The 14,337-nt window shown below is 47.3% G+C and overlaps 1 protein-coding gene across 1 annotated transcript in view; it reads right to left on the bottom strand.

The window, feature by feature from the left end:
* The window catches only part of babam2 (BRISC and BRCA1 A complex member 2), a 95,416-nt gene extending 82,845 nt beyond the window's left edge, over positions 1-12,571 (bottom strand). Inside the window, 3 exon segments of the mRNA XM_064303401.1 lie at positions 2,958-3,052; positions 10,549-10,625; positions 12,425-12,571. Of these exon segments, the coding sequence (XP_064159471.1) occupies positions 2,958-3,052; positions 10,549-10,625; positions 12,425-12,561 (309 nt within the window). The 5' untranslated portion in view covers positions 12,562-12,571.
* Between the last annotated feature and the right edge of the window lie 1,766 nt (positions 12,572-14,337).

A 14,337-nucleotide genomic window follows, 5' to 3' on the forward strand; every position in this document is an offset into this window, starting at 1 on the left:
GTGTGTATGTGTGTGTGTGCCTATGCGCCTGTATTTACCGAATCGTGCAGTATTTCACAGACTCTCACTAACCCTGATCTAACCCAGCGTTATCCACCTCCTGTCCATCTCAGCCAGTCAGGTTTGGTTGAACTAAAGGCAGCAGATCCTGGGTTTGGCAGCCTGCTGGCAGTCATCTGGTGCAAGTCCATTGTGAAAGAAATGTGTTGCTAGAGATCTGTATGTGCTACCAATAAAAAAATAGAGGTGTCTTCATCAGCTTCTTTCTATGAATTTGGAACCTACCGACATACACATTTTACACATTAGAACTCAATTCCAGATGAAGTTAAAAAAATTAAAAAGTTAATTTTTTGGAGCTGTCAATCATTCTTTCTAGGCCCCATAAAAGTTAACTTCTACCTTTTGTGTGTGTGGCCACAAGGTCTGCTAGCATTTTTTGTTAATCAGCACTTAACTGATAAATTAAAGTAGTTGACTGAAATTTACCTCACTTGGGTATGAATTGGTTACTGGCCACAAAACTACAATAATCGACAATTCAGCTGGTGTAAAGGTCCAACCTATAAATCAAACCTCATTAATTCTGAGCTCATCCGGAATGAAAATCAGGATGGACAGTAGAGCTGAATCAGGGTGGATTCCACAGGCCAGGCCAAATGCTTTGCTTCAAATGAGTGTTTTATAGCCCCATATCACTGCTTATCACTGCGTTTAAAGCATGAAATGGGCCAGGCCTCCAGCCTGTTAAGCATCACCCTCTACCCACGCAAAGCTTCGCCACACAATCACACTGCTGCCAACTGCTGAGGGACTAGGGGAAGAGATGGTGGGGGAGAGAGAAAGAGAGAGAGAGGGGGGGGAGCGGGAGATAGAGATCGAAAGGCAGAGCAAGAGAGATTTTTGAGATTTGAAAACTCCTCTTCCATGCAGTCCAGTTTCAATTAACAGAGTCACAATGAGCATTACTTTGAACCACATTTGTAATTAGCTGGTAAAACCACATACGCAAAATGACTTGGAAACCCAAACCTGGCCCAGAGAAGGTGTGTGTGTGATGCCGTCTAACATTTAACCAGTTCCGCGTTTGCTCGCACTCATTTTTTTGGGGGGAGGGTGAGGAGGAAACGGGTTAAACGCCCAAATTTGAACGATGTCCGCTCTACCGCCAGACTGTCCCATCCCGTTACCCACAGCCCAATGTTCTCTCCCTTATCTCACCAGATCAGATCTGACCTCACGACATAGCCGAGAAATCTTCCGCCTCTGTTTTCTGGAACACTCTTAAGAGCCCTTTCTGAGCGCAGTTCCGACAATGCATGTGGAAATCTTCTGCTGTTGCGGAATTGTTTATCTTTCCTTGTGATCGGTGCTACAGCCTACAGTTTCCTCCAGGAGGAGGAAACGCAAGCAGAGAGATTAAAAATATCGCTTATATAATTCACCAACGCGTGTTCGTCACAGCAGCACCGGAGGCCCCTCGGTCAGATACGGCTTCTGACTCACTCGCTGCATAATGAGGCCGGAAAGCACACTTCACCGCTTCAGTTAAAGGAAAGTCAGAACGGCTCAGAGGTCCATCGATTTAGCGCCTCTTCTGGAGTAAATAACAGCAGAGCTAATTAGTTATGCGTCTTTCCTGCCAATTCCCGGCTTTGTTGTTTTTTTTTTGGGTTTTGTTTGTTATCTGGAAGTTCAGAAACTTAAAGAGGCGGACCAGCAGCGGCGCGCCCGGGACACACGCACGTGGAGGGAGCGACGACGACGACACCGCCGCGACACGGCGACACAGCCGCTCGTTACCGAGGAAACGGAGGCGCGAGCGCCAGCCAATCGCACGTCGAGCGGAGCGCGGCTTTGACTCACTCCCCCCAATAAAAAGCGTTTAATGTGGGGAAAGGAAGAGTGAGCGAGCGAGCGAATGCGTAACTCCCACACCCGGGGCGAGCTGGCAGATGCCGCGGCGATTGGCGGTCGAAACTTTTTTGCGCGGTCGGCGAACGTGGAGTCACCGCGCGGCTGGTAACCGTGGAGTCACCGAAGGAAGGCGAGGTCCTCGGCCTCGACGTGGGAGAATCAAAGGGGCGACGGCAAGCCGCAGAGGAGGAAGCCCAGGATGCTCTGCCACCTGGCTCCGCCCACTCAAAAACGTCTATGGTCTTGCCGCCGCGTTCCGAGCCGGGGTTTCGCACGCGCGCGCCGGAATCATGCGACAGCTGCGGTGGCGGCCTTCCAAACCGCCACAAAACGCGTACTGCCCTCGCTTAGACATCGCAACAAATCTGTTCATCCAAACAAGCGTCACGCCAATTATTCAATATAAGACGCCCCCCCCCTCAGCGCCCCACCGGTTCGGCCCATCAAAGCAGAGCCCCTGGAGTCCATTAGAACCGGATCTGAGCTCTCAGTGAGTCCCAGGAGAAGAGCGCAGCCCAAAACCACGGAGGACCGCCCCAGAGCTCCCAGCAGCCCGAGTCGGGAAAACGAAAGTCCCTGCCGTCGATTCGGCTGTAGGTCCCGGGATTACCGACCCCCCCCCCCCCCCTTCCCCATCTGACCACGCCCCACAGCCTGCTGTACCCCCTTCCAAACACGGCCTGCATTCTCAGGCCTCAGCTGTGGCGCGCTAAGTGTTTGCTGACAGCTAAAACTCCCGGGAGCGCAAACAGAAGAGGGGGCACCAAACAACCCCCCCCCCACATCGCCGCGAGGGGAGTGAGCGGAAGTCCCACCCCTGCATTCCACAACTCCGCCACCCCCCCATTTTTTTCCCCCCCGGGTGTGAGCTTCGATGCAAAGCCGTCCTGATCGTGAGGTACGAGCACCGAACGGGCTGACCCCCCAGTCCGACCCACAAACAGATGACGTTCGGGTGGGACAGAGGAGGGTGCAGGAGCGGGACGGACGGACGGACGGGCGGGTGGGCGGTCGGACAGACGGACAGGGGGGAGACTCACCGGGAGCTCGGAAGGTTCCGGAAGAAACTCCGCATCTTCCCCGAAGATGAAGTCCGGGGGCAGCTCGGGATCGCGAGCGTTAAAGATGATGTCCCCTAGGACAGGGAAGGGGGAGGAGCCATATGTCAGTCAGTCAATCAATCAATCAATCAATCAATCAATCAATCAATCAAGCAATCAATCGACTAATGCTTTAGGAGTTCAGAGGGAACTTCACTGAACAGCACTTTCCCACAGAACTGGAAATGAACACTGACTTGCACATTAACAAAAAACTCCACATTAACATGAAACTGCACATTAATTGCTCATTAACAGAGAACGTTAATTAACGCTGAGCTGCACATTTGCATAGAAAAGTCCTTTAACACAGAACATCTAGACGCTCGATCGGAAATAGCAGAGGAACTAGCCTTACAAGGAAACGACTAATGAAACACAGTTAATGAGGACGAGGTGACATTTCTATTCCCTAGTCAGCCGTAAACATTTATAAACTGCTGACAGCGCTTATAATAAGCATATTCCCCATGAATCATTACGGGTGATTTTTTTTTTTAAACATCAGATCTGGACCCAGCTTAGATTACGTGGCTAATTATTAGCAATGACACATCTACACAGTGATGACTGTAATTATTATGCTTTTTCCCCCCCCCTGGGTATTTAGAACTGCCATTGCTCCAACCCGTAACCTAAACCCAGAATTAAATCTGTTACACGCCTTTACGACACAGGCAGCTTAACAGAAAACGTGCAGCAATCAGACCTGGGTCAAACACATATTTGTTTTGGATTCAAATACTTTTCTGTGCTCTATTGATCTTGCCTGGTGTAATTGAGCCTGCCAATATGACAAGGCGGCGGTGTTTCGCACTTTTCGAGAGTATTTCATTGGTTCCAATACACCAGACAAGATCAGTAAAGTGCAGAAAGGTATTTGAATTCAAAACAAACATGCACTTGACCCAGGTCTGACAACAATGTTACCTCAGCAGCAATTCCACGCTTATTACAATGTTGATACGGTATAGTTAAATGTGTATTACAGCCACTGCAGAGAGTTGCAGGTATAAGATGTATGTAACATATTGATACAGGATGAGGTGGGACAGTTATGTAATAGTGATATGCAGGGTGTAAGGTGACCATGCTGCATTATGACTACCTGTAGGCCAATACCTGCATTACACTGTGGGTATTGACTACCATGAGATGCAAGCCTTTCTAACCATCCATTCATCCATCCATCCATCTATACCTGCTAATACCTGGCCAGGGTCATGGGAGATGCTGGGGCCCTATCCCAGAATGCACTGGGTGAGAGGCAGGAACACACCTTGCCCAATCTACTGCAGGGCACCTTTCTAAACACATTTCCTCAAATAAAATACTCATTGCATGGTCACTATATTTCTTCACATCCACACTGAATATGTAGTCGTGACCCCAACCCATCAAATCAAACTAATGTATCAAAAACACTGTGCCTGTCCCATTGTGAAAGGCCTTAATGAAAATGGCCGATTCTGTGAACAACCATTTCTGAGTATGTTTTTCCACTCTTTATTACGCTTTACTTATTGATCGGGTCATTAGCACCACTTGAGAATTTTTTTGATTATGATTTCAGGAAAAACTTGAGCGGTAATAAACTAATCTTCTATCGAAGCGGGGCCATGCTCAGTACTCTTCAATGCTATTTTGGTTTTTGCGAGCAGAAATGTTTTTTTTTCCATCGATCAGAGTTTTTTTGCAGCTCGAGCGTTCGACAGAAATAAGAAACAGCAGATGGGCTTGCCCCGCTCGGTAGGAGAGTACAAAGGCTTCAGCTGCACATCAGCTGGCACTGCCACCCCACCAGTCTGTCAGGAAAAAACACCCTCCTGCCCCACGACCTCGAAGAAGAGAGACGTCTGCGTAGTAAGGTTCCTCTACCCATTATCACACGACGTGGCCAAGTTGGCTGCAGCTCACACCTAGCAACACGCTAAAAACCTGCGCCAATAACCATCACATTCCACCGCTCCCCCCGCCCCCCAACCCCCAACACCCCCCCCATTCCTTACTTCTCAGTATAACACTGTCATTTTAAAATACAAGGACACATGGATAATCTTTCTTTACTTGCCACCCCCCCTCCACTTATCCTGATAGTGAACGTGCAGTTCTAGCTGGCAAGAGTGAGCGACTGAGCTAGCATGGCTAGCGAGCTTGCTAGCTCGCTCGCTCGCTAACTGGAATGTCATCACGCACCTTCAGAAAAAAACACGGCATTCCAGCGGATACTTTTTTTGTTTAGCGCTGGCAGGAATAACAGGCTATTTTCGTACCCACTTTAAGACAAAATGTTATCTTTTGGTCTAGCAAGAGTGAGTAAGCAGCAGAAGTCTTACGGATGACAGCACAAAGGCAGCGAATGGCCGACTGTTATGACCTCGCTCCAAACTGTTTTCGCGAAAACAAAACATTTATCTAGGGTTTTAGAGATTGCGTCAGCGATTGTGTTCGCGCTTCTGGTTTCACAATGACTTTACCGCCAGTCTTGTCCATGCAGTCTACAGTGCACCATGTTGACTGCGCTGAAACAACCTGCCAGAAGAACTATAGATGCGATAAGGCGTCAACAAGGAAGAGGCAAGACTGCACATTCTCAGGAAAACAAAGGTTCTCCAAAAGGCTCCGTGACTCCATAGGGGATCCTTATCTAGGTCAAGGGCTCTTTGTCAGGCAAAAAAGTTCAATCTGGAAGCTTTCCCACTTTTCACACCTACCACATAACAGGGTTCACCTATGAAGACAAGCCAAAGAACCCTTATTTTTCTGAGTGTGTAATATCTTGGGGAATGGGCATATCAATGGGAATATTTAGTATTTTTGGTTGCTAGTAGGTTTAGGACAAGTATAACAAGCGGCAAGCAGAATGGGTGGGGGGGCAACAGAACGGGGTGGCAGTGTAGTACAATGGTTAGAGAACTGAACTTCTAACCGAGAGGTTACAGGTTAAAATTCCAAGAGGGGCACCTGCCATTGAGCAAGGCACTTAATTGGTTTAGTAAATATCCAGGTGTATAAATGGACTGTGTGTAAAATGTCACCCTGGATAACAATGTCAGCTAAGTGCTCACATGTAAATGTCATGCAAGAAGAATTTGCATTATTTGCCTCTATTATTATCATGCTTGCGTGCATGCATATATTATTTAAAAAAAAACAGGTCTGGAGCTGATGTATAATATTTCTGAAAATATTTTCATTTCAACGTGTTTTTTTGTCATCCAAGACATTTTTGTGTGTTACATCAAAAAAATTAAAATATTTTCTGCCAGGTCTAAATCAAAGGAGGCTATCAAATTTTTTTTTTAAAAACCTCAGAAAATGAAGTCACTTTAAGACTCATCTTCCAGAGATGCAGAATAAAAAAAGAGTGAACAGGGCTGGTGGAAAAGAACAAAGATCTTCCGTTGCCTCCATTAAAGACGAGGCTGACACCATTCAGCCTCCCATCAGCCCACACTGAGCGGTGATGTCATCAGAGGGGCGGGACATCGGGCAGCTGGGTCGATGTCGAGGGATGGACATTAATTCAAGAGCCCCCGCTGTTCAGATGTTAGCTACAACACAAGCCTATTTTTATCAGCAACCTCAACCAGTTTTGTCCTTTTTAGAGAACACAGGGTGGGGGGGGGGTGGGTGGGGAGAGAAAACGGAAAACAAGGCAGTACTTTTTCACACAAAGAGGTATGACACAGGAGAATGTTTTACATTCCAGGCCTTAGGCCTAATGCAGTACGCATCCCCAAAGAGCTGATCTGCCTCCTCAAACACCCACCCACCCACCCACCCACCCAACATGCAGGAAGGCACACAGTAATCTGATACGAAGGTTAAAATGGGAACAATACAGAGGGGAGGTGGGGGGGGGGTAATCAAGTTATTCTCCGCAACCCCCCCCCCCCCCACCACCCCTCACCAAACCCCACCGTTTCCATGCCGACAGTTGGATGACTCAGCCATTTGCAGGTAGAGTTCGTGCCAGGGTGGCGTCCGCTAAGATGGAAAAGGGGCACGTGGTCGGGCACTCCAGCGGGCCCAATAAACTACACCTCCCAGCAGCACTGTGAGCGATTGGCCCTGGCAAGACCGCCGGCGAATGAAAACAGGTTTTGGGCGGGTCGTTAGCACCCCTGTGCTAACGACCGTTAGCACAGGGGTGCTAACGAGCACCCCTGTGCTAGCACCCCACTCTACTCTACTCTGTGAAATGCAGGAGGCTTGACGTGTCCCCGACCAGAGCTAACCCTCAATCTCTACCCCGATCCCCTGCCCCCCCCCCCCACCCAGTTCCTAAATCTTCAACAGTCTGCCCGTGACATGTCTGAGAGTGTTCCCCGAGGGAGGAAGGGCGAGGATGAGCGCACATCGAGATCCCATCTCCGCAAAAACAGCTGCATCACACTCGAGAATCTGCCATCTGAAAAATGTTTTTCAACACCAAAAAAATCAACATGAATCAACAGGAATCTGAGTCAATGGGACTGGTGTAAAGTCAGGTAAGAGTTATAGAGTTATGGTAACATGGCTGACTCATTCAGCCAACTGGCATTAGGCTAATCAGCCTGACGGGATTTCCTGATGTTTATTACAGAGAGCACAAACACCAGCATCATTAGGCTACATTAAATTACATTAAATTACATTACATTACAGGCATTTGGCAGACGCTCTTATCCAGAGCGACGTACAAAAGAGAGTATAACCAAAACCAGGAACAAGTGTGTTGAAAACCCTAGAGGGAATTACAGTTCCAAGTGCAGGGAGCGACTGCGTAGTTTAACTTGGACCCTGTAGGTTGATCTGATCAACACAACCAAAAGCAGCAACAAAGCAGTGTATGCAAACAATACAAGCAATAATTAAGTAGGCATCCACTGTGTGTGTGTGTGTGTGTGTGTGTGTGTGCATGCACACGTTTGTGTGTTTGCATGGGGGTGTATGCGTGTGCATGCGTGCGTGTGAATGTGTGCGTTTTTATGAGTGTTTATGTGTGCGTTTGTGTGCATGCACATGTGTCTGTGTGTGTGTGTGTCTACCTCCAAGCGTGACTGTTGCCCGAATCTCTTTCATGACTCACAGCAATTACAGGAAAAGCCATTTAAAAGCATCCCAGCCTTGGCTTTGATTGCCCAAAACCATATTTGCCCCCAGAAACATCTAAACGGCCTTGTGGTGGAGGACTGCATTCCTGAGAGCTTCCATAGGCACAGACTCACCACCCAGCTTTCAAAAGTAAGGGGCTTGTTTATGGAGAGTCCATCTTAAATGTGCTGTTTACGTTAGCTTGGCATTAAAAAAAGAGAACCGTGCTGAAAATGTTTGCAGGCCTGGCGGCAACTGAGCACGTGCAGAACTGCTTCCACGGCACGGCAGACGACTTTAACGGCCCTGAAATAACGGGCATTAGCGAAGCCAGCCGCGCTTCGTTTTTCCAGCCTACAGGAAGAACCCGATCTTTCAGCCGAGGGGCGACCACAGCCGCGCGTATCCTGTGGCTTTTCCGAAACGCTGCGCGATCGAGAAGGCCCAGGATTAGTTTCTGGGAGGCCGTCACCGTTCTGTGGAAAACAGACCGAAAACGGAATCCCGGAACTGGCTTCCAGGAACAAGGAGCCCGAAATGACACGTGGTTTGACCCTCGTCAAAACTGCATCGAGAAATGTCGCCAAGCAAATGTCCAAAATGTCATTCCACAAAAAACATCTGTATTCTGGCATGATGTAAACCATAACCTACAACAGAACAGGCCATCCACTAAAGCATACCCAGTCCATCAAGTCTAGTGCAATAATTATTACACTAAACCGCGTTCCACCCAGATCTAGCCCCGACTAGGAACCTTTAGAACTCAGTGCGTTCAAGTCCGCATGAACTAGGGTCTAATATTCTGCCATGGGTTTACGTTTACCTTCCCAACACTCCTTAGTCCGAGTGAGTACTTTCACGAAGTACAACCTTTAGGTGGACTTGCACGACTGAACATTTCTGCATTGGATCGAGTACACGTAGTATTGTGTTGTACTTATTTTTCCGCCATTACCGCCCATGTTTGAAAATTAAGCAGCGGCAAACCAATTTATTTTCATAATAACTTCAAATCAAACTTGTATGTTATGCGGCGCAGTAGCCTACTTTTGTTATAGCCTGTCAACGTCTTGGAATTATAACGTGTGCTCTTCTGTTTTTCTTGCTTTAGTATTCGTTTTATAAAATGCTAAGCATTCGTTCTGGGACAGCATATTACGTAGGCTACCAAAACATTCAAACGGATTAATTCGGTTGCTGAATATTTTCTTCCGGATTTTCTTTGTTAGCCCGTTGTAATTGACTCAAAACGTTTGATACAGTTATGTGAGGTATGCGGTAGTTCTGCATAATTAACATTGGTGATACAGTACAAGCAAACTGGAAATCACCTTCCGCACTTTTTATCCGGGTAAAATAACAGGTTAATTCTAGTAATCTTCCCTTTAGCTTTTTCAGACTGCCGTAATTTTACTGCCATTTTTCAATTCCACGAAAAGACCAGGAAGACTATGGACTAATTTATGGTGCATGGTTCGCATCTGGAGGGCACACTTCGCTGCTCGGCTAGCAGTAACTTCGAAGGAAAGCAAACGGTGGCTGTACCACTACTAATTTACATTTTCACGCAAGTCCGAGTTTTCGTTCTATTCTTGTCATTTTGCGATTAGCCTATATGGAATTGACGACGAGAAAGTAATAAAACAGCAAATTGTTATCAAAGTGCAGTTTTTGCTGTATAAATGTGTGTTTGAGAGTGGATATGAAAATCAATAAATACAAAAGTTACCTAATAGTCATGTGTTGGCAACGCCGTTGTATAAGGTGAATAAAACCCACCGGCTGTCCGGTTATTAGAAAATAATGATAGGCTACCGTGGTAGTATGGGTTACGAACAATCATATGACAGATGGACCGACAACGTCGTGGGCTAATTTGATCCAATCTTCGCGGGTGACTTTAGACCCCGTGGAAAACGCAGACAACATTGGCTGAAGGAACCTTTAGTTCCTGGTAAAGCTACTCCTGGGACCTGAAAGTTCCGGTATATCTGTGAAATACCTAATACTCCCTCCCACCCCCCATTCTAGGCCCCACAGGACATTTACCAAATTGGTTACAAGTCCGGTGCATTAATTACTACACTAATACCCCCTCCCCTCCTGGCCCAATGGGATATTTACCAGTACATTACAGGCATTCACCAGACACTCTTATCCAGAGTGACTGTCTCATTTTCACAGAGTAAACCCATTTAAGCTGCTGGACATACACTGAAGCAATTCAGACTAAGCATTTCCGTCAAGGGTCCTACCTGGGAATCGAACCAGCAACCTCCAGGTTCCAAACCCAAGTTCCCTAACCGTTATACTGCAATTCCACCAGGACCCCCTCGCCTGACCTGACCTGCCCCTCTCCCCTGCCCTCCCCTCATTTAACCGCCTGTAAACAGTGTCAATCGGACTTTTTAAAAAAAATTTTAAAGCACGTCAGGGACAAGACCCTTACATTTGAGAGTCTCCCCCGCGTATGGGATGTGCAGCTTGAAGCGATCGCAGCAGGGCCCAGGGGTCAAGGAGGTGCACCTAGAGAGAGAGAGGGGGGAGGAGGAGGAGGAAGAATGAGAATACATCAGTGACATCACAACCGCAGCCACCGCGGAAAGTCCAGAGGCAGGCGATGAGATAAGGCAGCGCTAAATTAGCGCTGACCTCCGGGCTGACCCCGAGCCACACACACACACACACACACACACTCACACTTAGCGATGACATCACTTCTGCGGTTTAACACCTGCCACATGCCACGCGTTGCGCAAGTCCCTGCGCTGCTGCTGCCCCCCCCCACCGCCCCCCCCCCCACCCCCACCCCCCACCTCAGCTAAATCCACCTTCCTTTCGCAAAGTTACACAATAAATGACAGAACCCGTCCAGGTGGACCACAGCCTTGCGCAAGAAGCAAAACACACAAATGAAGCAAGAGCGCTAACTGGGACGGCGGCTCAGAGCTCGCGCCCGATTCGCCCGGGCCCTTCGCGATTAGGCTACGCCTTGGCGTTCGGCAGCCGCTCTGGTCCACCGCGACTTACGGAAGTGCGTTCAGGAAGGGGGTCAGGCAAAGAGCACAGAGGACTAACTTAGTTATCATAACACACAGAAACCATAGCAACAGCCTACGGCGTGAAGTCAAGCACCCCCCACGTCGATGCAGCTCCTCGAGTTCCTGGTTACATTTAGAGACATTCTGCTGGGCCGAGGAACAGATCGTCCACCTTACTGCCCCTATCTATAGCAGGCTAATGTTCCAGAGACCACACAGGAAATATATGGCATTTGACTCATTTCAATTAGCCGTCCAATCAGAGGCATAGCTCAGCGGAGAAGATTGCTGCCCATTTAAGTGTCAGTCTGCAGCCTTTTTTTGACTACCAAAGTGAACACAAAATTAGGTTTTGAGGGAAAGTATTTCGGTGAAGTACCCAAAACAATTTCCTCATCCTAATTGCTCCGGGGGGCACGCAGTTGAAATGGAAATTGCGATTTGAATGAATGAAATCGCAATCACTCATGCAATTATTTATTTATTCCTTCTCCCTAACAAACTGTCTATTATCAGCAGATAAAACCCAAAAAATAAAAAATAAAAATAAATTTTACTTCAGAAATCAGATACAAGATTTTTACCAAAACTTTTTACCATTTTTTGATGTGCAAATCAAGGTCCAGGACAGAATTAATCTCCTGCTCGTGCTTCCAAGTAAAAAATGCCGAGTGCCCAGGGTCCATTAGCAGGGGAGTGAGGAGAGCTGTTTATTTGGATCTGGGGGGTACACTGTCAGGCTAAGACAGAGGGGCGACATCTCGTTCTCAAGCGTCCCTCTTGGGCCACAGACTGGGTCACTACAAAAGACAACCCAGTTCTCAGTTCACTGACCCGGCAGGAAAAAAAAGTTTACATAACCTGTAATCTTTCATGAAAACTAAATGTATTTATTTATTTTGGAGCATACTGGACCCCAGGCCTTTTTAAATGCAAATAACAAAAAAGTAAGCAATTTTGGGCAAAAAAAATGAATAAAAATAAATTTAAAAAAAAGGAACCAAATGAGAGATTTTCTGAATTTATCACTCTTGGCATTTTGCCGACATTTTGTTCCCTCCAGTGCAGTTCCCCCTTAAATGCCCATCGAGTGTAACTGACCTAAAGCAGCCATCATCTACTCTTTGGGTGGACACCGAAACCACAAAATAACTGTGAACCAGTTATTGCAACACCAACTTTTGCATCTGCCAATGGGAAACGGACGTGGGTGTGTGCGCGAGGTGCTGTGGGGAGATATTCCGCATCCCACAATGCCCAGCAGCTTCAGGGCGTGGCACTCACCCGGTCTTGAGGTCCGTGATGCGCAGGCAGTTTGTGGAGTCCAGACCCACGCGGCCGTTGCGGACCACGCTGGACAGCAGGGGGCGCAGTTCGGGGGAGATGCGGTTCAAGGCCACCTCGGGGGACATGCTGCTCATCTTCCACTTCCTGTCACCAGGACCGGCACAAGACAAAAGAGTTCTACGGTTCAGAACGCAATTCGGGGTTCAGAACATGCCCCAGGGTCAGAATGTGTCCTAGGGTTCAGAGTGCGATTTCGGGTTCAGAACATTCCCTAGGTTCAGAGCATTATTTAGGGTTCAGAACATGATTTAGGGTTCAAAACGTGCCCCAGGGTTGAAAACGTTCCCTAGGGTTCAGAATGTGTCCTAGGGTTCAGAGGGTTATTTAGGGTTCAGAATATGTCCTAGGGTTCAGAACATGATTTAGGGTCCAGAAAGAGTCACAGAGCTCGGTGTGTGATTTAGGTTCAGAACGTGCCCTCGGGTTCAGAATGGACAGTGCCGAATGGACTCTCATTTAGACTCTTTTGCAAAAAGGTTCAGCAGTCCTGTGCATAAGAATTAGAGCCCAGCTGCCCAATTCAATCCCAGACAGCTGCAGCCCTGGTACTGGAGAGCCAGAGGCCCTGCTGGCTTTCGTGGTTACTCTGCACTTAATTAATCAATTAAAGCAGCTGATTACACAGTTAACTGCACTTGGGTCTAAACTGGCTGCTGATTTTACAGTGAAAACAAAAACCAGCAGACCTTGAGGCTCTCCAGCACCAGGGTTGTACACCCTTGCTCTAACCCTAACTTTTCAACCGAGCAACCAATCAGGGTAGGTAATAAACACCAGCCACCAGCCGAACACTGGTAAATTTTATCTGTGGCTGGTAAGTCTGACTTAAAGTTTTGTCACAGTAACAGCACTGACACAAACACATGAAAATGAGGAAGCTTTCACAGTATACTGCCGCTTAAATCTAACCCAGGATTCGGTTCCTCTGCATGTTAAAATAGAAAACAATCAGTTCAGTCAGGCAAGTGCATAGATGGTAAGTTCCTGCAAGGCTAAGAAAGACAATGTCACAGAAACCGTTAAAATGAAGGTCATGTTGTTGAGCCATTAGGGCTACAGGTAAGCTATGTGCTACATTTGGTTGTGGTTCCCAAATGGCATATATATTTGTTTACTGATGCCTGTGCTTAACTTACCACTCTCTGCATTTTGACATTATATATACACATTTTTTCCCCCCTTCAAGGGAGGATCCCATCGAGTGTAACTGACCGAATTCAGCCATTATCTACTCTTTGGGTGGACAATCAAACCACAAAATAACTGTGAACCAGTTATTGCAACACAAACTTTTGCTTCTGCCAATGGGAAACGGACATGGGCGTGCACGAGGTGCTGTGGGAACACATTCCGCATCCCACAATGCCCAGCAGCTGCAGGGCGCGGCACTCACCCGGTGAAAAAATAATCTACGTTATTTAAAAAATAAGATAGAGCATCCCATAAATTTGCTATCAATGAGGTGTTGACAAACGTAACCGGTGATCGCCATCCGCGTTACACTGTAGCACACGGCATTGAACTTGGAACATACTTTGACCACGCACGGGAAAATGTTAAGTGTTAAATAAATTCTATTAGAGCATTTCTGAGCATATTTTATATGGCACATTTACTGTCTTGGGACACATACAGATTTAACATATCTACAGCCGTAAATTTCCATCAATTTATCATCTGCACTACGCTAACCTTGTACCTTCGCATTAAACTGAAATTTTGAAAGGTCAGAGAACAAGGCCCTCTACCAGTCTGGGTATGTCAGGTTTCTGTTGGGATGTCTTCGTGCCCAGATACACTGAAATGTTCAGAAGCATTGCACTCCAGAATGTCCATCGCACTGCGTAGGA

The sequence above is a fragment of the Anguilla rostrata genome, chromosome 1, assembly GCF_018555375.3.
Source record: "Anguilla rostrata isolate EN2019 chromosome 1, ASM1855537v3, whole genome shotgun sequence".
NCBI classification, from domain to species: Eukaryota; Metazoa; Chordata; class Actinopteri; order Anguilliformes; family Anguillidae; genus Anguilla; species Anguilla rostrata.